Below are 26505 nucleotides of genomic sequence, written 5' to 3' on the forward strand. Positions count from 1 at the left end.
AAAGATGAGGCTTCTCTGAAATGGAGACACCTAGTGGCATACACTTGCAGCATAGATTGAGCATCTTTTGTAACCACTTCACAAATAGTTTTTTAAACAAATTGTATTAATATTCCATTAACCAGAACAAGTTAATTCCTACAAGAAGTAGGTAAGTATAACATATTCTCATTTTTGCTAATGTACAATGTTATGTATTGCTTCCATTGTACAATCATGTGAGAAGTATAAACAATGACATACGCTACAATGTACATTAACACAGAGGCAAATCCTTCTCAGTCAGGTAGTCTTCATCCAAATATCTTTCATATGGTGTCTGTTACAGTAAAACGCTTTAATATTCTGCCAATCTCAGTACATGAGATTTGCATTTTGATAGGCCCTGGCATGCAGTTAATTTTAGAGTCATTGCTACCTGCCTTCTCGCTAGTAAGAAGGTAAAATCAATAAATCTACTGCTAGGCATCTTATTTTTGGAGCAGGAGAAGAAGCCTAACAAATGCCCCACAGTCGGCCTTGAATCAAACTCTTTTTTTGTTTCATTAAAAGTTACACGATTTTATTACAGTACAACGTCAGAACATACGATTCCAAACCATGTGAAAAAAAACATGTCTGTGATTCCACATTTTGGGCAGGATCTATTTACCCCAGTTTTAATCCTGACAAGAGGTGAGGTAAATTGTCTGAACAATGGTTTTAAGAATGATTTTGAAACCGGTATGGGCGTCAATTCTCCAAAATGCCAGTGGTAGCATAAGTCAAATTACGTGCCCCATCACACAAAATGACATCACAGGAAGGGACATCATATTACCCTTCACCCAATGATGTAGCAAAAACTGGTGTCACCTGACTGATGGCATCAAGGAAGTGACATTATTGATGTTAAGAACAGAGCAAAACGTCATCGGACAATAAAAAGACAGAGGTTAAATATCTACTTTAGACAGCATCTATATTTCAACCAGAGTGCCGCTCAAATATGCCAGGGGTCCAGCCATCACCTACCAAGGTAATCTTATCATATTTAATTGTAGCCTAAACGCCTGCTCAGAACGATCGTTTGTTCATGCATTCACCAACAATGCTTCCCATACCCACGTTTCTGCTAAGTATGGAGTTCATAACATGAATATTCTAAAATGTAAATCCTGTTGTTATGTTTTAATGTGAGTGTGATGTCGTGTGGATTTGATGGGATCGTAACTACTGTGTGTAATGTATCATTTAATAAAGTAAATTATAGTATCGAGGCCCTAATTAAAAAAAAAAAAACCACACACGCACACGCACACGCACACGCACACACACACACACACACACACTATTCCAGGCCCAGTGGGATTTAGAAAGGTAATGATGCATGTAGCCTAAACTTGGAATCCAAACTCCACTTCAATGTGATAACATGCTCAAGTGAAACCCCAGCTTTCAGTATCCAGCCACGGCCATACATGCTGTTCCAGCCTGTAGCACCTCTCACCCAGACACATTTTTCCACATTCACAAAGGCAAGGGAACTCAGTAGACCTCTTCCCCTTTGGGAACGGATAACCACCTCTTTTGTGGCGTCCTTAACTTTTCAGTAGTTACCGACTGATATTGTAAACTTTTCATTCATTGCAGACCGAAATTAAATTTGGACGGGATGCTTTAAGTAGTTCCCTTTCAGATTGCGCTTCAGTATCTATTTCTAAACTCATTTTGCAGTTCCGTGACCCTTTGCAAAACGGGTTTCGTTTGTAAACTGATTTTACGAATCCCAGGTTTGTGAATGCAAAATTGCTTCGTACATCTGGGCCCTAGTCCCTTATTATTTGGATATGGCTACCATGCGGCGTATTAACGATCACTTGTGTTACAGATCTTTAAATAATAATAATAGAGTGTGAAGTGTTTAAACAGAAGGTGTACTGCTGACAGTGCCCTTTTTACAAGGCACACTGCGCGTCCTCATCATTAGGTCTTCTGTGAAATATCAGCATACAGGTACTGTAGGGTAGGGATCTGCTTTACTCCCTTCATTAATCCACTGCATTAACTCCAGAGAACCCAAGCCTATATCACCAAGCAGTAAACTGTTAAAAAATATGCATAAGGTTTTTGCAAGTGGGAAAAAAAACAACGAATGGGCATCATGAAAAGTATTCATTTACTTCTAGTAGCTTAAATACCGTTAACATTTCATATATTTCTCCCTCTGGATGTTTCTTTTAGGTCGCATGCCTTAAAGGTAAGGAGAATCAGAGGGGTCTCTTGATGGCATGCTGCTCCCACTTACCCAATTAGCTGGCCCTTATCTGAAACTTTAAGCTTGGGTTAGTGAAAACCAGTCTGCAGTGCAGAAACACCTGCACAGAAAGCACACACAGCTTCAGAGACTTGTGTGTACTGCACACTGGCTAATTTTCAGGAGAGCAACATATATTTCCCAGCCCGTAGAATACAAAAAAGTGAAGAGAGGGCTACTTGACTTAGTCTCAGCCACTGGTAATTAGTAGTTGCTCCATCACAGTCAATCTTTTTTCTGCCCACTATGCCACTCAGACAGGACTCCGCTATAATCAGCCTTGATCCTGCCTCTAACAGGAACAGTCCAGCCGAAACTTTCAAGCCAGGTCCCCTCTGATCTGGAACACAAGCAACTCTAGACCAATTTTAGCCTATTTGATGTCGCACTGCTTGGGTCCAGCGACAAAGTGAGCATGGGACCCACGTCTGGGTATACCCATCGCATTTAGGGCGTTGTACTGAGGGCTGTAAAACATTTGATGGGTAGAATGCTTTAATTCATCTCAGCAGCTAATAATTACACAACCTCACCTGACAGAGTAAAAGTGAACAGTCTTCTTCTACGGCGGGCCATAAAACAACCATCTAAGGCATGTAGAATGGTATATACTTTGCCCGTTGGACACCAATAACCACAATAACTTTTCCTCTTAGCAAGGCAACTGTCCAAGTTAGCCTACTACAATACTAAGGCAAAAATACAAACTGGATTACCTGTAGGAGATCAGCCTTTTTGTTTAACAATTTTCACTTTTTTCAGGTAAGCAAAATGAGGCACAGGTCAGAATTTGAAGAAGTTTGCCCGAGATCACACAGTTGTTTTGTGGGAGCATGCTTCGATGATGCCATTCAATCGTTTTAATTTATGGTAAACAGTTACCTAAACCACAAGCACATCTCCCCAGACACTTAGGACTATTCCAATCACTAGGAATTTACTATCATATTTGCTCTTAGAAACCATGATACAATTGCATTAACCAATAGCCATCGACTAGCTGTGCCAAGAGGGACTGAGGATCCCTGTCCTGCACAGCCAAAGTTTGGACGCAGCCCTATGTAGCACCATAACTACATCACTAAATGAATATCATTTAGTTCAACTTTTTTCTACACATTCCCCGTTATTACAAATAAAGCAAGGGGAGACTAGGCAGGAGGATTTGTGATTTAACAAGGACTACACTATTGTTTTCAGTGAGGAAGCTTTCATTAGACCTACCTCTGATGATCTGGGCAAACTATCCTCAAACCAGTCCCAGGATGCTAGTTTCTGGTCCAGGGAGGATCTGGCCTGGCAGTTCGGGCTGGACTGTTCCCATGAGGAACATAATGAAGACTGGTTTGCATATGGCTGGGTCCAAACTGGGGTGGCATGGTGAGCAAAAGAACGATGGATTAAACCCAGATCTGTGACTGGGAGTGAGTGTTTACAATGTTCAGCACTACGGCCATCATCCTTTTGTGTTGCAAACTATCTACAACTGCACCATTACTTAAAGGCCTCCCTGCCACAAATATTACCTCAAGTGCTTAGAAACTGAAGCAAAGCACTATATAAAAACACATGATTAAAAACAAGTAGTAAAATGACTAGCCTTATGTCCATGACATGTCCTACGTCAATGGACCGAGACCAAGCCTAGCAAAACCAAACCCCCTTTGCAGCTATTGCTTCAAACCATGTCCAGGTTATCACCATTGCCAGACCTAGGCAACTTCTCTTTAGCATTTTTATGGCATTAATGTATCAAAAAGAGCACAGCATCCTTATAGCGAACAAACTCTTGAGTACTGTGAAGAAGTTGTTAGCTGACCTCTTTTCAGCAGGTCATGGTTTTCAGTTACTATATTCTTAAACTTTAAAGCCCCATCACTCTCAGAAGTGCCTTTACATCTCTGCTATACTTTAAGTTTTAATTTCTATGGTGCCTTTGCATGGGCAAGGAGGCGTCATTGAACAGAGCATAGTGCAGGAGGATCGCAGCATTATATTAAGTGTTCCACTGCTGAAGTTGACAGTCCCATATATCAATTTTCTCACTGATTGACCAAGGCTCACGGAAGCCCTGTCTAACTTGCATTCCCAACCCTGTCTTTCAGTCTTTGAAGCCCGGAGTCGCAGCTGCGACCCCTAAATGACGTCTTTGACTGTAGGTGTATTATTCCATATTCATCTCAACTCTTTCCTCAATTTCTCTCCCAATATCAGTCAATCTATCAATCAACATTTGTAAAGCGCATCTCTATCATCCCTAGAGGTATCCGGGTGCTGATGTTGCCAAGTCTCCATCGAAAAGTCAGGTCTATAGTTTCTTTCTAAAGTCCGCCAGTGAAGGTGCCATTTAGAAGTGGAGGGACAGGTCATTCCAGATCTTGGCAACAATGTAGGGGATGTAGTGGCTCCAGTTGCGGCGTGCAATGCGGGTGTGTCCAAAGGCGAGTGAGGCAGATCGCAGGTCACCTGTGGGCAGGTGTAAGTTTTCTCATTTTGGATTGTTTTGCTAAAAACAGGATACCTTAGCACAGTGAGCTGTAACTTCCAAGTTGGAATTATCATGATCTGATTACCTCACTTGAATGTTTAGCAAATGAATGCTATTTTAAGTAAGAGTTTTGCATTAGTATACAGTGTAAACGAGTGGTGGATAATATCCTGTCCATCCTTGCATGTAGTCCTTCCTCCATTGACGTAAAATAAATATTCTTTTTTAGTGGGATTAATGGCCCTTTAGGAGTCCACTAATCCCAGCATGGCAACCATTCCCTCAAAATTGGTAACCAGCCAAATCACCATTGAATTAGACAGTGGTCGGGGTGAGACCTATCTCAGTCAATATCTACAACACTGTTACATATCCGCCTATGACCATTGAGAATTGAGCCAGTGGTGCAAATGTATCAACCTCATATCGTAGAACGTGGCATGGTATGAATTTGAGTGTGGGTATTACACAGACTCAAGTCTGTTCCATCCACTCAGTCAATAATAATACCAAAATGACCCTCCCTGTCAATTTCATTTATACCACAAATGGGTTCCAGGGTGCATCCAGAGTAGGATGCCACTAGTGTATGATGAGAAACTCATATACTTTTTCACTCCAACTATTGCAATATGCACACTCCTTCTGTGTGAAATGTGTGTCTTGTAGGTAGACAATGAATCCCTCCTCTTTATATATAATTAGCATTGCTCAGCCCTCTAACGTTATATGTGAGAAGCTTCAGTTTAACCGGGGCCCTCATGGGAAATTATCAAATTAGAAAGCATGCCACTCTTTATGCAGGTCTGGAGTAGTAAGTCATGAAGGTCCCAAGTTGTTGCAGCCATCCCTTTAGTGACTCCTGCATGTTCTCCAGCCTTCATAATGGGAAAATAACTATCTAAACCCTCAACAGACCTTCCCCAGTGCTGAAAATCTCCTTTCTCCCATCTTAAATAATTTTGTTAAGAATATTTAAGCTCTCACACTCGGTGTTTAGAATAGTAGTGGAAAATGGGTGCACAAGTCCTTCTCGTGCACGAGCCACTTCAGAGCACTTAATTACTCAGGTCTTATCGGACTGTCAGTGACGAAGCAGAGTTCTCTATTGCCAAAGTATACGCTACACATCCTTGAGGAAGGTGCTGTTACTGCTTTCACCATCGGGCAAATAACAATCAAACCATCTCTAGACCTCAGAGTTGTATTTAGTAAAAGTTGATGAGAAACAGACTAGTGGCGTGAGCCGTGTTCAGTATTTGAGGCATCATTTGCTGTGTTCACCAGGCTCTTGGATGATTGCCTGTGATGGAATTCAGCTGCTGCTTTCACCACTTGTTCCCTTTCTGTTGCTGACATTACAGCCTGTTCTGTGTTCATTTTGACTCTTTGTACCTTTCTGCCCCTTCAGTAGATGTCAGTTAGGAAGGAGTTGACAGTCTTTCTGAGTCGCATGAATCTCTGCCTAGTCTTAAGTTTTGGGGTTTTTTTGTTTTCTTTTTTGGTTTGAGAAGAAATTAGTTTTGTCGTCAACCATTACTTTTAGTTTTGTTGGAAACAAGCGGGTATAACATACTCACATTTGTTTCACTTTTTGAGGAAGGAGGAGCATTGGCTCGCCCCTTCATCATATAGTTAGGGAAAACCATGACATTGATTCCACCCACCGCAAAGTCTCCTGCTTGTTATGCTTTGCACAGAATAGTTTTCCCATCAATAATTTTGCAGTGTAACCATCACTGGATATAAAGGGGGGTTTGCACGAAACCTATGGCTTGTTCTAGAGCATAGAATGTCGGGAGTCCATCAAAAGCTCCAAATTGAGCTAACCATTGCTCCATTGTGTTCTGGCTTCCTCAACGTTTTCTGGTAGGCCACTATTTGGATATTGTTTTGTGAAGAGCAACCTCCAGGGTCCTCCATCCTATAATCCAGGAACCGGATTTTATCAGTGGGATCCAGCAGCTATTTGCATAGCTTTTCAATTTAGGGATGCAAATCTTTCGGAAATGATTCAGCAGTCTTTCTCTTGTTATCTTTAATAAGATTCAAGTCGACCATCTTATCAATTTTCTGTTTAAGCGTGGCTCTAGTTGTAGTTATTTTTCAAGAATCACATTGTTAGTTTGCTTTTCTCCCTTTCTTATCTCAATTTGTAACCCCGCTGGGTCTTCCCTCGCCATGGCATATGCATGATATGTGTTTTGTGCTGACCTCAAGTGTTTTTGTCTCTCCATCTTCAATATTATTGGACTATTGCATGCATCCCAGGTCTGTTTAGTGGTGGTAGGAGAAAATCCCCTTCTTGTATTGATCTGTGTACTTTGATTCAAGTCCTCACTTTTCCAGGGACGAGCAATCGTGTTGGATTTTTTTATGCAAGGTCTGCGCTCCCAGTGGACAAACCTCTAGCATGGGCTTCACTTCTAGTAGAAGGTTTTATCAACATCGCAGTCCCCCCCCAATAAAGTATGAAGCCCAAAATAGGCGGAACACTGTCACAACTGAAACTTCACACCTCCACATTTTATTGGTACATTGCATTTACTATCGAAATAGAAATTGTGTCTGTCTAAACAGCACTGGCATCCAGTTTGGGTAAAATCACAGCCCGCTGCGTCCTCCATACACGGATGGTCAGCTGTTCTCTAAGCTTTTACCTGAGCGGTAGCGCTATGAGGTCTAGCTGCTTCACCCCTTCCCTGTGCTCAGTGTGGCGGACTTGTTCATGAATCGAATAGACCCCACCTGGCTTAAGTGCACAGCCTTCTAGGAGCCCCGCTTGGGTTCGATTTTTAATCCGTTCAGGACTAACTTTGTATGAGGGTTATCAATTGTCACTGGTTGCCCAACTATCTTATTCTTTCCTCCGATGTTTTGAGAAGCCAGTGACACTCAACTCTGACTCAGCTTTGGCTTATGGCACTGTAAGGAGCTGCAGCTGAGAGTCGAATCAAACTGCTGTCGCAGCTGCTGACCTTCGACCCCTCATTTCCACTTTTCAAATTCCAAGTACGGTCATGGGCTCAACAACCCCTATGTTGTTGCTGATGGCTCTTAGCCCTCCCTGCAGGCATATAGTGAGTTGTGCTCAGGCTTTTGCTGACCAGATTCAGTCCTTCTAACAGATTATCCTGCCCTGTGTTGTACGCCAAAGAGGCTTTCCTCTCAACCCAGTCAAGTGACCAGACCAGCTTTCAGGGATAATCCAATTAGTCCTTTGTTGTCCTGGTTTAACCCCATTAAGATTATTTTGTCTTGCCAGTGACGTTTGTGTGGCTTCAGTAATATGTTCATATGATCAGTTTTGCTGGCCTGTTCTGTACGTTGTTCCCATTGGCCACGCCCTCTTTAAATCCAGTTACATGTTCTAATAACTAGATGTTTTTGTAACCTGCTTCACCTGAAGCCTCATCAAACTTGAAGCCAGATTTGCGTTTTTCCTTGGATAATCACTTCTTCAGCCAAAATAATATTTTCGCCCTGTGTTTTTAGTGATGTTACTGACACCTAGAATAATTACTGACGCCTTGGATGCTGTTATTCACAACACACTCTATCAGCCAAATACATAGGTGTGAATGGAAAGGTAGTTTGGTTCATAGTTTCGATATATTTTTTCTCTGAGCGACCTCTGTGACCAGTGTAAGAGACACAATGGTGTAAAACCTAAGCCGTAAGACAGTTATACTTTTTATTTTTTTTATTTATTTTTTTACCTGTGGTAAGGGGTTGTATGCATATTAAAGATGGTGATTTAGGCATGTGGTGCTCTTAACACTTGTATCGCCCGGAATTGTATTTCCAGTCGTCTTATTCAAAACAGTATCTCCACATCTGCGCAAAAATCTGAATTTTTCTAAAGTCTTATGCCTAAACTTTTCCACTGTGAATAATATGGCTTGTCTAAAATCCGGCTTGATTATGGCCAAGGCAATGGACGATATAAACAGAAAAACTCTAGTTTCCTGACCCCTGGAACTCCGTGGTATGATCATTCTGTTTGCAAATTGGAACCGTAGCGTGTGGTGGGTAGCTGGTCTTAGACATCCGGTCAGCAGGTAAGGAGGGGCTGTGAGAATTATGGGGCTTTGGGAGGAGAGAACAGAGGGACATTGATGTAGAAATTGGAGGCAAGGGTTGATGGTGTACAGGAACTAAAGCTTGGCAGACATTTAATGTAAATTCGTCGACCCTTTAGTTGTTAAGTAAGTGCTGAGAATAGTACACAAGGTCCAGATAAATGTAGCAGGACAGGACCCGGAAGAGAGGCGATGTTGTGGGTGTCTAATAACTGGCGCTGCGAAGCAGAAGTCGAACAAGAAAGTTGTTTGTGGTCTTTCCCTGCTGCATTAAAGGGTCAGTCAGACACTGTTTATTCTTAGATCTGCCAGTTATACCAGGGCTTTAGTGGTAGCAGCATGTTAGAAGATGTACAATATAGGACAGACCTATTTAGTCAATTCCACATACGAGTGCTAGCTATTATGTATTGGGGTGTGTAAACTCAGATTTTCCATTCCTACATTCGTGTACATTGCTTCATGCTGGTAAATACATGACAAGCTGGCTTCTGCGACGAGTTACCTAGCCTGGCATCAATATCCCGGTGAACAATGTTCCTGCCAACGGTCATTTAGACGCTATATGGCAGTTTTTACAGGCGATCAGTGCTGGAGGTTTCTACAATAGCCTGGAATATCATTTCTAGGCTTGTACCCCATACCCTATGCATACATTCGTCAATGCAGCATGTTCTCTTCCCATTGTGTCCACGCTCATGCCAGATTTTTGTTAATCAGAATGATAAGCTCGGAGTCATGCTCACAGATTCCTAGTGCAGGGAGGGAGGACCCTGCCACTATATGCTTTGTTTTTGTGGGGGATTTTCCGCCATCTTCTTTATTGAGCTTTTGCATTTTAAGCCGCTTGCAGAATTTAAGCAGTGCATGCCACTGACCATTTGAAGCAGCTTAAGTTCGTAATTAGTGTCAATTAATTGAAGAACGTGCATTTCATGCAACCAGGTGCTCTGTGTGCTGTAATTGACCAACTATCCTCGTACAGCCTGCCTTCCATTAATAATAGGAGTATACCAGTCTCATAAAAGACTTTGCATGGGGTCACTAGGAAAAATATATGGGGATATGTGCATGGTTTTAGTCTCAAGGAATGCTACCATGTACCTTCTCTGCCACTTGCGTGATGAGGCATAGTTCTGTTCTGCGTGGAGCTCACTCTCACTGGCCTTACACAAGTGTTGTGAGTAATCCAGGGAACGAGAAAGTGCCTGTTCATAAGGCTTTGATCACTCCCTCCACCAGCCAACTTGTTTCAGCTAAATCTGGGTCCTAAACTTCAGGGTGTAGGTGCTGAGTGTTTGGGGTCCATAGGCCCTTCAGGGACCAAACCCTTTTTCTCCATAACCTTTATTGCACCATTGAGTCAAGTGCCGCTTTTTGGCTCAGTGAGGAGGTCTCTGAGTGAAGAATGAAGCCAGCCTTTTCTTTTGGGCATAGTGTTGCACCAAGAGAAAGAGTAGGCACACCTTTCTGGGTGCCAGTCATGGAACCAGGCTTCCATTTCCTGCATCTATGCCTGAGACTTGTATTAGGGAGTCAATCCTAGACTCTCTGCTGGGTAGCCTTTGTCCTGTCCATGACTTTCTGGGTGCCAGTCATGGAACCAGGCTTCCATTTCCTGCACCTATGCCTGAGACTTGTAATAGGGAGTCAATCCTGGACTCTCTGCTGGGTAGTCTCTGTCCTAGTCCCATCCTGACCAGAGTAGGTATGTTTACTTGAGACCAGCTCCTGTATACTAGCCCCACCTCACACCCAATTATTAGAAGGCCACCACAGCGCCTGAAGTAAACTGCCCTAAGTAGTATATTGCAACACCACCACCAGCCCAGCCAGTCCAGATTTTGGAGTAGCAGGAATTGGCACTGATCTTCCTAGTGCTGCTGCATGGCCCACAGGAATCTTTTTGGCACTAGGGGGACCCTCTCCTCAAAACTGTCCTCTTTGGATTCTCTCACTGGCTGTTCTTTTCTTCCATCGCAACTCTCCTTTTCAGTGGGTACACTGCTCAAATTCACCTGAATTTTTTAGACCAGGAACATATAGGCTAGAAATTATTGAACCCCTGTAGTCTTTTATAATACCAAAATGCCATCTTTCCATTAGTGTTATCCTCCAATGCCAGCTCGGACCTTCAAAGCATTGAGTGCCAAGCACAAGACTAGGAATTCTAGCCCACTCGCCCTCCGCTGCAGGTGCCACTTCTGCTAGTCTAATGTATCTCCGATTGAGATGGACATGGTGATATGCTCTTCGCATCGGTTCCCGTGGCTCAGGTGGCACAATCACTTCTGGTAAATTGGCAGTCTTGTATCTGACTGATTTTGGTGGTTCTTTAGGTATGGATGATTTCTCCTGACTCCCTTAGATCTACCTGCAAGCTCCTTCGCAAGAAGGCTTGATCTGGCCAACTGGATGCAGAACCAGATATCAGTATCACAGGCCAGCATGACCTACACCTAACCAGGCACTACCATGCTGTCATTGCTATGGCTTTAGAAGTTCTGTCTGAGGCCCTGGCACCCCACTAATAATTGAGGACATATATATGTTGGTGGAAGTAGCCCGTTGTCTGGCAAAGCCTGGCACAGATTAACAAGTCATCTAACAAGCTCAGGCGATCTGGGAGAAGCCCCTTTGTGAAGGCTGAAATGTTGAAGTCCTCGGACAAGTAATAGGCTCCTAAAGTCAATTCTTTTTTAAGTCGAGCCTTCGAGACCTTTTGTATAGACTTTAGTATATACTTCTTTGTGTGTTTACAGCCTGCCTACTGCTTTTGATTTGTTCCTTTCAGTGTCCTTCCAAAATTCTTGCTTGCTACTGGTGAATCCTTCCTCTTTGTCTCTCCTGTTTGTCTTTCATTTCCTCCCACAGAGCAGGGACCATGCACTGTATTTTTGCTTCCTTCTTATTGGGGGGGGTGGGGGGGGGGGGGGGGGGGGGTGTACTATTTTTTATTTTTTCCCTGCTGGTGTTGCACAGTGGGTGTGTATTCGGCTTAGGTGAGGTTTTTTTATATATTTGCTCCCGCCCCTTCCTTCTCCTGTTGTTGCTGCTGCGTTTCATGACGGCTGCACGTCTAACTTTTGTGCTTCATGTTTCGGCACTGCGCCCACTTTCACAGGTTTACAGGGTTGCGGCAGCGACCATCTTACCTCACTTCCAACAAGGCAATCTTCTGACACTCGCCACCCACTTCCGACCTACAGACAGACTCTTCTTGACCTACGCACAGATTCTTTCAGTTTCTACGACCTCCCTTCCTCCCACCCACAAAGGCTTGTTCGATAGTTGCTCTGTGACCTTCTGTCCAGAAACTCCCACAATAGTGCGTTGAGATGGAAACCCATTACTCATGACATTACTAGTTTGAGAGGCCTTCTGTCTCTTACCTAAAGCAAACCTGGTCAGAGCTCGCCACCCCGGTGCAATAAAACAATCACTTACTAGGAAACATATTTTATTAGTGGTGCCTTAGTCCATAAACCTTTCTAATTGTCAGCACACACTTGCTGACCACCCTCAATTATTGTTGGTGATTGGGAACACACACTCATGGTGTCCACTTCACAGTAAGAGAGCTAACAGGGCCGTTCATACACTCATAGTAGCAGGGGCCTTGCCTATGGCACAGGCATGCATGCCTGGCCACAAATTCATACGTTCTGAAAATAACAGCAATAGAGGAAACTGAGTAGCAGCGTACACACAGGCTGATAATGGGAAAGAGCCAATGGACTAAGACTAAATAGGGTCGTCATTATGTAAACATTATGATTCCCAGTGGACTTCATTAATGTGTACATGTGGATAAACCCTTTTCAGTTTAAATGATTTGTTGAAATGTTATATGCAAAAGAATTTGGGTGAAACTTGTTATCTTTCCTGTATCATCTTGGCAACCTTATTTTTAGATTTAGTAGAATCCACTAAGTTGTTTACAAACATGACATATTTTCCTTATAGTTTGATACAGTAGACATCCCTCCACACAATGGCATACTTGCCATTCACTTCTTTACTCGCTCACTGTATCAGAAGTCATTACACATAATAGTAGTGGATTCTGTCAGCTACGCAGATACTGGTATAAAGAAAGAGTCTCTGATGTATCATCTATATATTTAGCGATCTCACTGAAGACATATTAACACAAGATGGTAACTGCAACAAAGGGAGCGAGTAGGAAAGGGCTGACTTATGTAACTGAATCCTATAACGACCTAAGGTAAGCCAGTTGCTACAGTAGGCCACAGCCACTGTCCAGGTGCATCTTACAGCACTTGCCCAATGGGTGGATTCCAAGGTCTGACATGTGCCAGCCTAGGACCATCAGAATGAACCTCATTATCTTCTGAATGTGTTTCGATTCTTGTACAACTCACTTTCCCAGCGAAACTAGCCATTCTAGTCCTTTCTTGCATCATCAGGAGGACTTTAAGGCCCAGTAGCAACAGATTATCAGCTCCCAGCATGTACCCCTTAATGCGCAATATTCATTGCAACTGTTTGGGTAGCTCTCTGGTATTTCTACCTGCATACTATGTCTCAATGCACTCTGAAGCATATGGAGGTAGCATTTTAGCTCTATACAAGCAAATCAATCATTTGTGGCGAGCGTGGGCTTTCTGGCTATGGTAGTAACTTTAGTAATATTTTATTGAATTTGAAAACCCTCCGTTGTCAAGTGCAATGCTGTTTGATATTCAGTTTAAGTTCATATGCTGCACTATAAAAATGCATCTTAGCTTATGAGGCAACCACAAGATAAACAGTTTTGTAACCCTACTCCCTACTCCCTCCTCTCTCGAACTCCAGCCCTGGCTCTCCTTGGCTTCAGCCCTGGCTCTCCTTGGCTTCAGCCCTGGCTCTCCTTGGCTTCAGCCCTGGCTCTCCTTGGCTTCAGCCCTGGCTCTCCTTGGCTTCAGCCCTGGCTCTCCTTGGCTCCAGCCCTGGCTCTCCTTGGCTTCAGCCCTGGCTCTCCTTGGCTCCAGCCCTGGCTCTCCTTGGCTCCAGCCCTGGCTCTCCTTGGCTCCAGCCCTGGCTCTCCTTGGCTCCAGCCCTGGCTCTCCTTGGCTCCAGCCCTGGCTCTCCTTGGCTCCAGCCCTGGCTCTCCTTGGCTCCAGCCCTGGCTCTCCTTGGCTCCAGCCCTGGCTCTCCTTGGCTCCAGCCCTGGCTCTCCTTGGCTCCAGCCCTGGCTCTCCTTGGCTCCAGCCCTGGCTCATCCTGGCTCCAGCCCTTACTTTCCCTGGCTCCAGCCCAGGCGCTCTATGGCTCAGGCCCAGCTGTTGTCCTCAACTTCACTCACAGCTCTTTTTCATCCAACTTGTTGATTGATTTCTCACAAACTCTCTCTGGCTGCATGACTTTTAGAGATATAAATTCTGACCCAGAAAGTTGGTACATTTTATTGAAATTATACTAGTCAATCAGTTAAATCTGAATAAATTCAGTGTATCCTAAAAGTATATTATCTTACTATGTGATCTCACTAACAACAAAATTACAGTCTTGTGTGAAACGAGGTGACGTTTTATTATCAGTGTCAAGTACAAAACCCTTGGGCTTATTAAAGCGATATAACAAAATTAGTGAATGAAAAAATAATGGGAGGAACTGGTAAGGGCAATCAAAAGGGAAAGGCACAAGTTAATGATGAGGCTTGTCTGAAAGGGGGGGGAGAAATAGACGATAGTTAATGTAGGAAGTGGAGTACCCCCCTGTAAAGTAAAAAAAAAAAAAAAAGGAAAAGCTCCAAAAAAATCATTAAAAAGGTCAGGAAGCAAATGGTATTCACCTTCATAAAAGTAGTAACTAATTAAAGGAAAATACGAATTCCAACTGATGGACTGTAAAAATGGTCCCAGAAACATACATTTGTTTTACATGTTAACTACAATTAATTGGTGTACTTATAAAATGTTCAAATATTTTAAGTGTAATCTCTTAGTTTCCCTTGCATTATGACTGTTATGACAGCGCCACCCATTTCATTTTTTTAAAGCCTTTCTCCTCACTGGTGTAGTTTTTTACATTTGTTAATGCCTTATCACCCTGAAGGGCACCGTGTAATAGAAAAAGACCAGACACTGTAAGTGCTTTCCCACTTGATCACATGTACCAGTACCTCGAGGCTTTCCTTATCCTGTAAACCTTACCTCTCTCCTCCGGCTAGTGCATGTACCCTCCAGCCTTTTTAGCAATCCACCAGCCATTTCACATTGTGCAGTCATCCACGAATTTCAACTAAATTATGTCTTTTATTTTTGGACAGGGAATTAGATGGATACTGGCAGTCAGCCTATGAACTTCTCGAACCATGCTAAGCGGAGGTCCACATGAAGATTCACCTGTGCTACAACCTGTGGGATTAATTACTTGACCAACGATTTGGTAAAACTGTAACTCTTGTGCGGTTCTGCACCCAATGGCTGCCTTTGTGGAGACCAAAATAAGATCCAGCATGGTCTCATCATGTTGCCGGTAACCGATGCAGAGTCCCCAGAGGACTCAAAGAGCCTCCTCGCTGAGGAGAAGACCAAAGGTAAGCCCACCGTCAAAATGGGCTCTATGGTCTCTAGCCGTAGCGAGAAAATGGTGCTGACAAGGAGTGACAGCGTGCCAGAAGAGAATGTGCTGAAAATCACCATCACAGAGACCACTGTACTCGAGTCGGACTTGGGGATCTGGAGTTCCCGTGCCCTTGTCTACCTCACTCTTTGGTTCTTCTTCAGTTTCTGCACTTTGTTTTTGAACAAATACATTCTGTCCCTGTTGGAAGGAGAACCCAGCATGCTTGGTAATTTTAATTTATCATCTATTACCATTTCTGATTATTGCCACTGTTGGTTTGGGCTAAATGTGTCTGTTGTGCCGCGAGATGAACGATGATTCTTTTTGCAAATATCTTGCACAATAATGACAAGAAATTAAAAACGACCTTTTTGTATCGGTGGGGTGGCCTTGCTGGGTGCTCACCGCTAGCTTTCGGTGTTTTTGCTGTAGATGCAGGTTTCAGGCCCCTAATAACATTTTGCTAGTGGCCCCCTTTATTTAGTTATGCCACTAAGCATGCCCCCGTATTGCTAGCCAGCCCACTAGAAGCTTAGCCTTTCGTCCTGTTTACTCCTTCTAGCTGGACAAATCAAACACAGCAGAAACCAGCACTAGCAAAGCAAATACGTCACACCACTTTTACCTATTGGCTTTGACAATACTTTTTGCATATGCTGTACAGTATCGGCAAAATGCTTAGAACAAATTGCTAAAATCGTTGCATTTACTCAAAGATACAGAGTAATGCGATTACACAATTTCCGTTTGTGAAATGTATACAAATTAGTGTTGTACTATTTCACCTGCCCCCAAGAGACAGACACCTAAAGTAGGATATTTATTGTGTGAAAATGCCAAATGTGGGTAAGGGGTTGTGGAATCTGTGTGTCGCAGTTAAGTTTGGGACTCAGTGGCTTAGGCGGTAAGTGAAAGGTGTGTCAGAAACAAAACAGCTGGAAGTTGGGACAGAAGATATGTTACACTATAGCTATGTCAAATAATGTGGTATGTGAAGTTCTCTTTTGATGCTCAGTGCAGGATTGAATCTAGATCTCATTGTAAAGCAGTGGCAAGGGTATTTCTGCTCCTCCACGAGAGTTCCCTGCAAGGGCATACTTGCTTCATGAAGATGCTGCAACGTCTGTACATTAATATTCCATGGCAGATAAGAGTCATGTTCAGGCCAGGAGGTCTGTTTAGAATGAGTGTTTTACTCCTGTATGACGGTATGAACCCGGTACAGGGGTGAAGGATATTAAGAGAGCGTCAGGCGTAGTGGGCTGCGGCGGTCCAGAGCAGGGTTATTTCTATTGTATAAAACTGCAGAATGGTAAACCGCGCTAGCCCAGAAGATATGCAGTGCCTGTCAACAGAAAACCTACGAACAGATATTCAAAGACTTCATAACATGCAGTCTGGAAGAGGTGACGCACGGTGAAGCCTGTTAAACATCATGGGCGTGTTAATAGAACAGCACGCGAGTGCATTCCAGTGAGGATTTGCTTCCGTACTGGTTCATTGTTAATCAATCAAAAGTGAATTTCGTTAAACGTACTTATTTTCAGCTTCTGCTGCTCTGTTCATTAATACTTGCTTTGTGAAAATTAAAATAATTTGTTGTGGTAAACATCTATGGTTATTGTCACCCAATCTACTTTTTGCCATTGAAAAAATATACTTTTTGAATCTCACGACCTTCTGCAGAGTTCGTCAATTATTTTAGTGTGCCATGAAAAATAAGTATTGGTTCATAATCTCTTTTTTACTTTAATTCGAGCTAACCCCTCTCCTTCAACATTTATATTGATTGATACTTGCACATCATGCTCACCAGCGTATCTCTTACCCATTTTGGGTCTGCGTGGTGCTGTATGAAATTGCTAAAGAAACAAATTAATAATTTGATGAAAAGCGCTTCCGTGCTGGAGACCTGTAACTGCACTCACCCCCTCGAGTCTTGATTTCTGTCTACGCAGCTGCTGTCCAGCCACCTCTGAATGTGTGCAGTTGCTTCATATTATATTTTCTTCCACAGAATAGTACCTACTGCCAGGTTGACCAAAAAAATCAGCGTATGCCTCAGAAAATATACACGGTTATCTGTTCTGTGATAATAAAACAAGCATTGGCAAAGCCAATAGATCTTTTACCTATTGGATTTGCCAATGATTTTTGGCAACACTGAAAGCATTGGCAAAAAGCATATTGTCTTTTGCTAATGCAGTGCAGCATCAACCAAAAAAAGAAAAGACGCAACGATGCTCCTTCAGCCCCGTCATTCCATATGCATGCACAATGACAAATGCGCACACGTGTGGCCACACAAGTAAAGCTTATGGAATAGCAGAGCAGTATGTTTTTTTTCCCCAGTCCAAGATGATGTACAACACTTGAACAGCTACATTTTTTTTTTTTTTTTTTAAAGAGATTTACTTGTGCCTAATTGCTTTTAGGTATGGGAACAGCACAGCAGGAAATGGCAGCTGCTGTGTCCTCCCAAAAAAAAAAAAAAAAAGCAACGTAAAACATTTCATTTTAAGGCCTGAGAGGTTCGTGTAGTAGCGTGTGGGGCACAGCAGTAGCAGTGGGTTCAGCAACAAGGGTCGGCAGGGTAAGAAATAAAAAAAATACATAACATGAGAGAGAGCATAAAAAATCAGGTGCTTTCAATAAGTGCTTAAAGAGATGGGAGAAGTATTTTCGTAATGTAAGCAGAGAAAGGATACAAGTCATCCAGTCAAAAGGATAGTAGAAATGCTATGATCCAGAGGAAGGAGGGACAAATTCACATGGAAAGACAAACAAATAAAAAACAAGCAAATGAGAGTAACAAGAAAACCAAAAATCATAAGCAGTGAGTGGGGGTCCAAGTCCACTGTTAAGTTTTTGGCATGATCCTCAAAAGGTGTTCCACAAACAGACAGTTAAAAGCTGTTTCTAGGCGAGACCTAAAAGATATTTATTTACAGATGCACAGAACTTTCACCTGCACTGATCTAGAAATTGCTCTAAACTAGTGACTCTATTAACTACTAACAACAAATGTGTTTTATTGTTCTTAAGGCCTTTTCGATGGAAAAACACTTTGGTGTAAATTTAATTCGAAATACTTTGTTACATAAAGTTAATACTTGAGATTGAAAACATTTTACATTGTTTACTCACTTAAAATACCTCCAGCATAAGTTGGAATTTGTTACCCGTAAAGCGGTTTGTTTTCTTCCTACCTCTGCTGGAAAATTTGTACTTATCTAAGCTAGAGCTATTGGCTTTGCCAACGTCTTTTAGCCATGTTGTACAGCAGTGTGGCTGCTTCAGCATGGTTGAATGTTAGTGGCATGGAGTAGAGTGCCCTGAAGTGGCCTAGACTAGAGTGGCTTGGAGTAGAATAGAGTGGTGTGGCATGGATTGGAGTAGAGTGGTATGGAGTGGCTTAGAGTAAATTGGCGAGGAGAAGAGTGGCCAAGAGAAGAGGAGTGGCAAACATTAGAGTAGAGTGATGTAAAGTAGTTCAGTTCGGGCTGTAAGTAACTTAAACCAGGAACCAAATTTAAAACCAGTGCAAAGGTATGAGACATAAAAGGGATGAATGCCTGAAAGGCTATGAAAACAGGTGTGCAGCGGCAAGTATCATGAAGGTGTAAATGTGCTGTTAGTGTGACATTTATACATTATAATGGCTTAATCCAATCCACATAAAATGCAATTTTATTTTAGTTGTATGAACAAGTCAAAAGATCCAGGTGTAGATAAACAATGTCCAAAAATGTGTTTGAAAACAGAACGAATGGAGAAAGCAGGGGGAGAAATGGAAACAGAGGAAGTCTTCTAAAACACGTACTTGTACAGAGATAAGCAATTAAAAAAAGATGTATATAAAAATTGCAGCAGTGAAAGAAATATTACCTGAATCACAGCATGAGAAGTTGACAGACAGTAATTAAGATGAATCCATGCTCCACAAAGAGAAAAGGAAGTGATGCCTGGCACACTTTGGCTAATTAGGAGGCAGCAAAGAAGAGTGACAATAATGTTATCGAATAGTAAGCAATGGATGGGTTCCATATCCTTTATAGTAAACAATACCCCTCCCATTGGACAGCACACGAGGTGTCGACAAGCGAGACCTCTAAAGGGGATATTGGATCACCTATAGGTCTTTAATATACAATTATTAAGTTGCTTTCAATTTGTCGGTTTCATCCCCAACAGTAGAAAAAAAAATCACTTTTATTCAGAAAAATAGATTGTGCTGTTTAAATTTCAAAAATGTATTTGTTATAGTGGTTTGATTTTATGTCCCTTACATGTCCTGTGAGGTGGTCAGGATTTCAGGTAGTTTTAAATTACTGTACCTCTGCCTTGAGAGTAAGCTGTTTGAGACATGAACAGCTAAAGAGGGTCGATATCATATCCAAACTACAGCTGACTCGGGTCACATAGAAAGGATAGATCACTGCATGCAAATATAGTACACGTTTATGTTTTTGTACTAAATGCTGTGCAAAAGTGCTACTTGATATCACAGTGCAGTTGTACAGCAGGTCTTGCTAGTCGATAACATGTAGGTAAGTAATGAATACGTATTGAGTGAAGGTGGGATTGGGGGGCATCTGCCCTTAATTACTACTTATATAGTCACTGATGAGTACATGTTATTCACTGGAAACGGGAACTAAAAATGCACATGATGGGGAAAGTCTTTAAAGGATCCACTATTTCTGGCCCTTTGAAAAATGTCAGTGCCTATTACTGCCCTTGATAACCATTGGATAACTGTTGGTCCTTGTCTCCCTTTCAGGTGCCGTCCAGATGCTAACCACCACCTTTATTGGCTGTGTGAAACTCTGCGTACCATGCTGTTTGTATTCCCACAAATCACGTATCTCCTACCCTCCCAACTTCCTCATGATTATGCTGTTTGTTGGACTGATGAGGTAAATGTCAGAAAGCATCTATTTTCCCAGGTGTGAGCACCTTTACTAAATTTCAAATAGAGAACTCTTCCTATGTGAAAGGCAGTTGGTATTTAACTTCTAGGAAATGGGATTTGGTACCTTAAGTGTGTATTTCAGTTTGGAGTTTCCTCACCCCATCCCTACCTCGTTTCAACCCCTTGGAGGTTTCTTGGGTCTTGCCTAAAGACCACTTTAGCTAACATTATCAAAAGGCCGATTGTGCATCATACAAGTACTTAAAGTGGCCCTTGGGTCAGCCCATTGCTAATGATTAGTTGCTTTCAAGTCTATGTAATTTGTCTGCTTCTGACTCAATGGCTTTGCTTTCACTTCCACTGTTTGCCCATCCCCCTGGGGCATAGCTATTTTACAGTGTTGGTTTTGTTGAGTTATATCCATTTACTTTTACTTTTTACATTCAACAAAATACTTTTTACTTTTCTTTCAGCAGTCCTTGGGAGTACTTTTTCTTGCTGCCTCCCACTTGTTCTGCTTTCCTCTCCATTGCTTCCAGGAACGAGCTTTCCTACTTGCTTCTTTCAGTTTTTCCAGTGCTTCTCAGGCTCTTCATTAAGCTTTTTATTCACTTCTTCCATGCAGCTCCTCCGTTGTACACTTCCACCCCTCCCTGTTCATGATTGCTCTTCTGCACCCCATCTAGTTTTCTTGCCTTTCTCTTTCCATTTAGTTGTTGTTATTATTTTTGGTGGAAGGTATTGCAAAAGAAATGTGATATCTGGCCGCTTTTTTTTGTTGCTGTAGTGCACTTTTGCATACTTTTTATTGTTTATTTTACTGCTCCCGGATAGGCATCCACCATCTTTGAGCACGAAATTAAAAGTTAACGAAAAAACATTGGTGTCAGTGTCATGACACACATTTGTGCAAGTGTTGTGACACATATGCACCTAGTACATCATCCTGGTGAGGGTCAGATATTTTGTCTTGTTAGGTCGAGCGCGCAATCGCTTTAACCTGTTGTAAGTATTGTGGGCTTTTAACTACGCCCCTCACTTTCGCTCGTTTGTGGGCTTGCCTTTAAAAAATCCCTTGATGTCATTGGTAATTGCTTTACGTTTGTCCCGCGTTGGGGGCGGTTTTGTTACCGCTTTGCAGACTGACCCTGTTACATGAATAATTGCATGGTTGCCGATATACTTCAGCGTGGGTGAACAATTTTTTTCTTTTGTCTCTCCCCTTTGTGCTCTATGGCAGCCGTGGACCTCACAGCACGGACAGCGACAATAGTGCAAACTCCATTGCGGCATTATAGCGCTGGTCACATTGTTCACACTGTTACCTAATCAGAGTAATTTCTTTTGGCTCACTCTCACGCTCCATAGCTTTCCCAAAAACACTTATAATTGATAAATGCTTTCCATAAAAAACACAGAAATCCACAATGCGGCTCTTCCAGCACAACGGGAGAGCCGATACTACATAATGCGTCTCTTCCAGCACAACGGGAGAGCCGATACTACATAATGCGTCTCTTCCAGCACAACGGGAGAGCCGATACTACAATATTCACTGCAGTCTTAAAAGGTCGCCCAATAATGCTTTGTAAACATTCTTTTTCAAAACATTTTTGGCCATAACTCAGCCTGTGGTGGTCACAGGACAAAGGGACTACCTTGAAAACATTCACCACAGCCTGCATCTTTCTGTATAGATCATCTCTGGGTCCCCACACTAGGTTAGTGGGACCCCAAAATAATTACCTCTCCCTCCATTCTTTGTCTTTTTAACCTTTCTTATGGCTGCACCTTTTGTTTTATAGCTGATAGTAGTTTGTGTTTCAAGGGTCTTGTTTGTAATATCATTGCAGTAGACCTACTAGTCCTGAAATTGTGCAATTACGCTGCGCTGCAGTATTTCCAATCATTTTCTTTTCATGTGGTTTGCCCTCTAGAGGCTAACTATATTGTAATATGACCATGTTTCTTACAAATGCTATTTTCATTGAGTAGGGCCTCTAGGGGCTGTTCTGAGCATTACAGTCTAATTCCAAACGTTTATTTCTGATTAAGGTCTTTATTAGGTTTATATGATAATTGTATATGTTTTATTAATCTCTCCTTACTGCAATTATGACCATGATTCAGGCCAACTTCACATCCTTATTATACTATGACTGTTTGAACGCTCTTGATATGTTTGGGTGACCATTCTAGTTTATTTCTCTCGTTACTCCTCCGTGGCTGACTTTTTTGGGGGGGAATTGCGTTAGCCAAACAGCAATTCTGATGGTGAGGTGATGAAGTGGGATTCTATTGGAAGTAGTATGGCAGATTTAAATTATTATGCTAAATGACAACATTTTCATTTTTGGCTGCAGTTAGAGGAAGAAGGTAAATGGAAGTGCTTTAGTTATATGGATGGCCATTAGAATTATGTGTCAGGAAAAGACCAAATTATGAGGCAGGGTTGACCAATTTATGTGGCAAGAAAAGTCTAGTTATGAATTTACAACACCAGTAGCTCCAACTCAAGCAAATGCGAGACCCATGGCATTGCAAATGCTTGTTTGTTTTTGGTGATGCTGTTTAGCAGTGACAATTTCTTTTTCTTTCTGTGAATACAGTTCTGCTTTAGCAATGAGCCGTGGCAAAGTCAAAATGTCTGCTAATGCCTTTCAAAGACTTTGCCAACTCTTATTTTTTATATAGACCCAGAAGGAGGAACTTTGGAAAGCTCAATTGACTGGAGCTAATCTGCACTCCCAGTCTAACAATGTGATGTTCTGAATAAGGTATCCAAGAAGAAAGGCTCTAAAACAAGTTTACGATAGTCTGCCAGAAACCTACCTACTCCATTATAGATGATTTAGGTATGACCTAGCGACTGATTTAGTTGTCTTGTTAGTAGCCTTTCTTGTTAGCCTGTTGTTTTATTGAAAATGAATACATCAAAATGATACTAATATTGCATAGAGACATGGGCTTTGGGTCTGCCTCATTCCACCAGTTGGACTGTCATATCACATTAGATCATACGCAGAATAGCATGTGGAAAGGGGCATTGGGTCAGCCTCCTTCCTCCATTGGCTTTGTTAGCACAGTTGGCACAGTTATTCACTGGAGAGCCATTAGTTATGGGTAGAATTGTGCAGTCTGAGTGCTGTGATATTTTGACCATTTACCGTGTCCCTATAGGGTTGGGAACGGGGTGTCGAGAGGCAAAGTAAGTTACTTTGATATTACCGGCAGTGTAGGAGAAGAGGTGCATCAAAGTCCATGCTGTGCAGCCACAAGGTGTTTGGACTTCTGGTGAAAGGTTTTCCCACTCGCGCACAAGAAGTGGAACATACTTTTTCCAACTGACTATACTTAACATGTCTGTATTACGAGATATTAATGTCTGTATTCCTATTTGCTGCTATCTACCTACCAGGCTGGTTTCTCTCCCCACTTTGTGTGATCCGTTTCTTGTACACAACCATTCATCAGAGATGCCTCATCTACGTCTCCACCAAACACCAAGGTTCCACGCACTGATTGGGGTTGAATTCAAGGCTGTGGAGCTTTCCACTGTGAGACCCACACAGGCTGTACTTGGTTACACAAGGCAAAGTACTGTGGTGCAGCACTGTTAATTCCATGTCTCACCTCCTGTAGGGATTGAGATCGATGCAGATCTGCCACCAAAGTAATGCCTCTGTAACCTTTAAAACAAAGATTTAGAGACTGGACTCTGGAGGCTTTTATTCTCACATTTAGGTGTATCGATGAGGAGAAAATTTCAAAGGGGAGACGTGGAAATAATATCGTAGAAATCTGTTGACATTTGCTGAAATGTGGATGGAGTCAAGTCTATCCTGTTTTGTCTAGAGTCTCGAGATTTTTCCCAAAATTAATTTGCTATTGTTTCTGGGAGAGAAAATCACAAAATTGCATTGGAAAGGTTTGATAAAGGGATATTATACAACAGAGTGGAGCTGCATAACACGTTTACTTGTACTTCTTTGGGCCAGTGTCTAAAATGTAAACAATTAGTGCGTAAGTGTCTTGCTTGGTTTTTGGAAAAAGTCTTAACAGAAATCTTATAGATTGGAGCAGGGGGCTGCTCCTCCATTAGGGCAGAAAAGCGTCACCCACCTCCCCCACCCACTCCAGCAGCAGCTGCCAAACTTCTACAATAAAACGATAATAAACTGTCTTTATTATCGTTTTATTGTAGAAGCGGCGCAGGGCCACCCGCTGTGAGCAGCACAGCGGGGCAGTGCTCCTCAGTGTGCATGTATGTTTGGCCGGCCGTCTCAGGCCAGCCAAACATACATGTGCAGTAAGCTCCCGGGTCGGAGAGAGCAAGGAAATTCTCCCAGTTTGCCTGGGAGCGGCCTTTCTGGGCGCTCCAAGCAATCCGAACACTGCTGGCATGCTGCTAGCAGCATGACCGCAGCTTTCAGATTGGCCGTAGGGCAGGCTTGGGAGCCTGCGGCGAAGGAAAGAGGAGCTGCGCAACGAATTCAGGTATTTTTTTTTTTTTTTGTTATTAATTTTTCTCCACCCCCCCACCCCCCCCCCGAAATCCAACTGTCCTCCTCCCACCCCCCACAAGCCACTCCTGGATTGGAAGCTATGAATTATCGAACAGTGGTGTTATCACTGTGATATGAAGCTTTAGAGAGAATTGTGGGCGTCCACTTTATCTAAGCCCCAGTAACAGCATCTAGACACCTCGTTATGAAATACTGATGTTTGCAGAAACCTTTCGGCAGACCTGCATAGAATTGTAGAGAGAAATCTAGCTAATACATTTGGCGAAAGGATTTCTGTAGAGACAAAATCAGCAGGTGCAAAAGTAGGCAAGGCCATGGCCATGAATGGATAAAACGAGGCATGGCACTGTCATACAACAGGTTGTGGAAAGGTAAAATGTTGTGCATTGTTCATTTAAACGATTTTCTATTTTTGTGATTTGTTTATTCTTGGAATTTGAAAGTGGCTTTGTTCTTGTATATCTCTCCAAAAATAAAAAATAAAGTAAAAATTAAAAACGTGTGGGCATCAATAACTATGAAATATGGAATTGAGGATTGAAGTGATTTCTCAAACTCCATTGAATGAATTGAGCTTGTAGATTTTCAGATTGTTGAAAGTGGAACAATTGTCATGTGCTGCAAACTTTTTTACAGGTACGATAATGGCAGAACATTATTTAAACAAGTTTTAGGCTGCAGACTACCTCAGCTAGTCCCCGATACCAAGAAGAATCAGACATGAAAAAACGACTCTATACACTCAGTCTTTGTTTGGCCTTGGGTAGCTCCAATGTTGTATCAAAAAAGGTCCTGAAAAAATATTCGAACCCAAGAAGCAATCACAAGTTTACTAAGTAGCCGGCTGCCAGAGAAACTGTCAATTCCCGTTTACACAGCCAATAGCCACTGCCACCACTTCCCAAATCAGCCTGATCTTTGCTTAAAGTTGTCACCATGTCATGCCACATCAGAGTTTCTGAGCAGTTCTAATTTAGTTTCACATCACTTATTACCAGCCTTATAATTGCCAAAGTAATGATGATTATGTAGACAAGCTCATTTGCATCTCATCCTCCACCAACCCTCTTAAAACCCCCGCTTTTCTCCTTTTAAGCGTAGTGGCCACAAACCACAAATGTCTCTTGTGCTCAGATTTTTTCTGATTCCATTGATTTGGAAAGGTAATTCAGACAGAAAAATATGAGGAAATGTTTAACTTGTTTCTGTAGTCGTTCACAACTATCCTTCATTTTTGTTTTTGTTTCAGATTTGCCACAGTGGTTTTAGGACTCGTCAGCCTTAAAAATGTGGCAGTATCATTTGCTGAAACAGTTAAAAGTTCTGCACCTATTTTCACAGTCATAATGTCCCGGCTGATACTGGGAGAGTACACTGGTGAGTACATTAAAGGCTTCAATACACAACCATGGTAATCGTTCACTGCGACTCTTTGTGGTTAGTAATTGTTGATCATCGCCAGGGTTGGCTTAGGACAGATTTTGTTTTCCTCTACTCTTCGGCTGTATCAGCAGGAACGTGGGTTTGTTCGCCACCTGTTTTTTTGAAACGTCGGACTATATGTTTACATCACTTATGCAGCTTGTTCAGCCATTATGCTTGCTACAGACCCCTAGAATGTTAAA

At 42.3% G+C, this 26505-nt stretch overlaps 1 protein-coding gene across 5 annotated transcripts in view; it reads left to right on the top strand.

Annotated features, from left to right (window-relative positions):
* Positions 1-26505, top strand: part of SLC35E2B (solute carrier family 35 member E2B) — a 184071-nt gene that overhangs the window by 89448 nt on the left and 68118 nt on the right. For all 5 annotated transcript variants that reach the window (XM_069241020.1, XM_069241022.1, XM_069241024.1 and 2 more), the window contains 3 exons: positions 15141-15665; positions 20223-20358; positions 26130-26257. In XM_069241020.1, coding sequence (XP_069097121.1) covers positions 15341-15665; positions 20223-20358; positions 26130-26257 — 589 coding nt within the window. In that variant the 5' untranslated portion in view covers positions 15141-15340. The remainder of the gene's footprint in view (positions 1-15140; positions 15666-20222; positions 20359-26129; positions 26258-26505) is intronic.

The sequence above is a fragment of the Pleurodeles waltl genome, chromosome 6 (assembly GCF_031143425.1).
Source record: "Pleurodeles waltl isolate 20211129_DDA chromosome 6, aPleWal1.hap1.20221129, whole genome shotgun sequence".
Lineage (NCBI taxonomy): Eukaryota > Metazoa > Chordata > Amphibia > Caudata > Salamandridae > Pleurodeles > Pleurodeles waltl.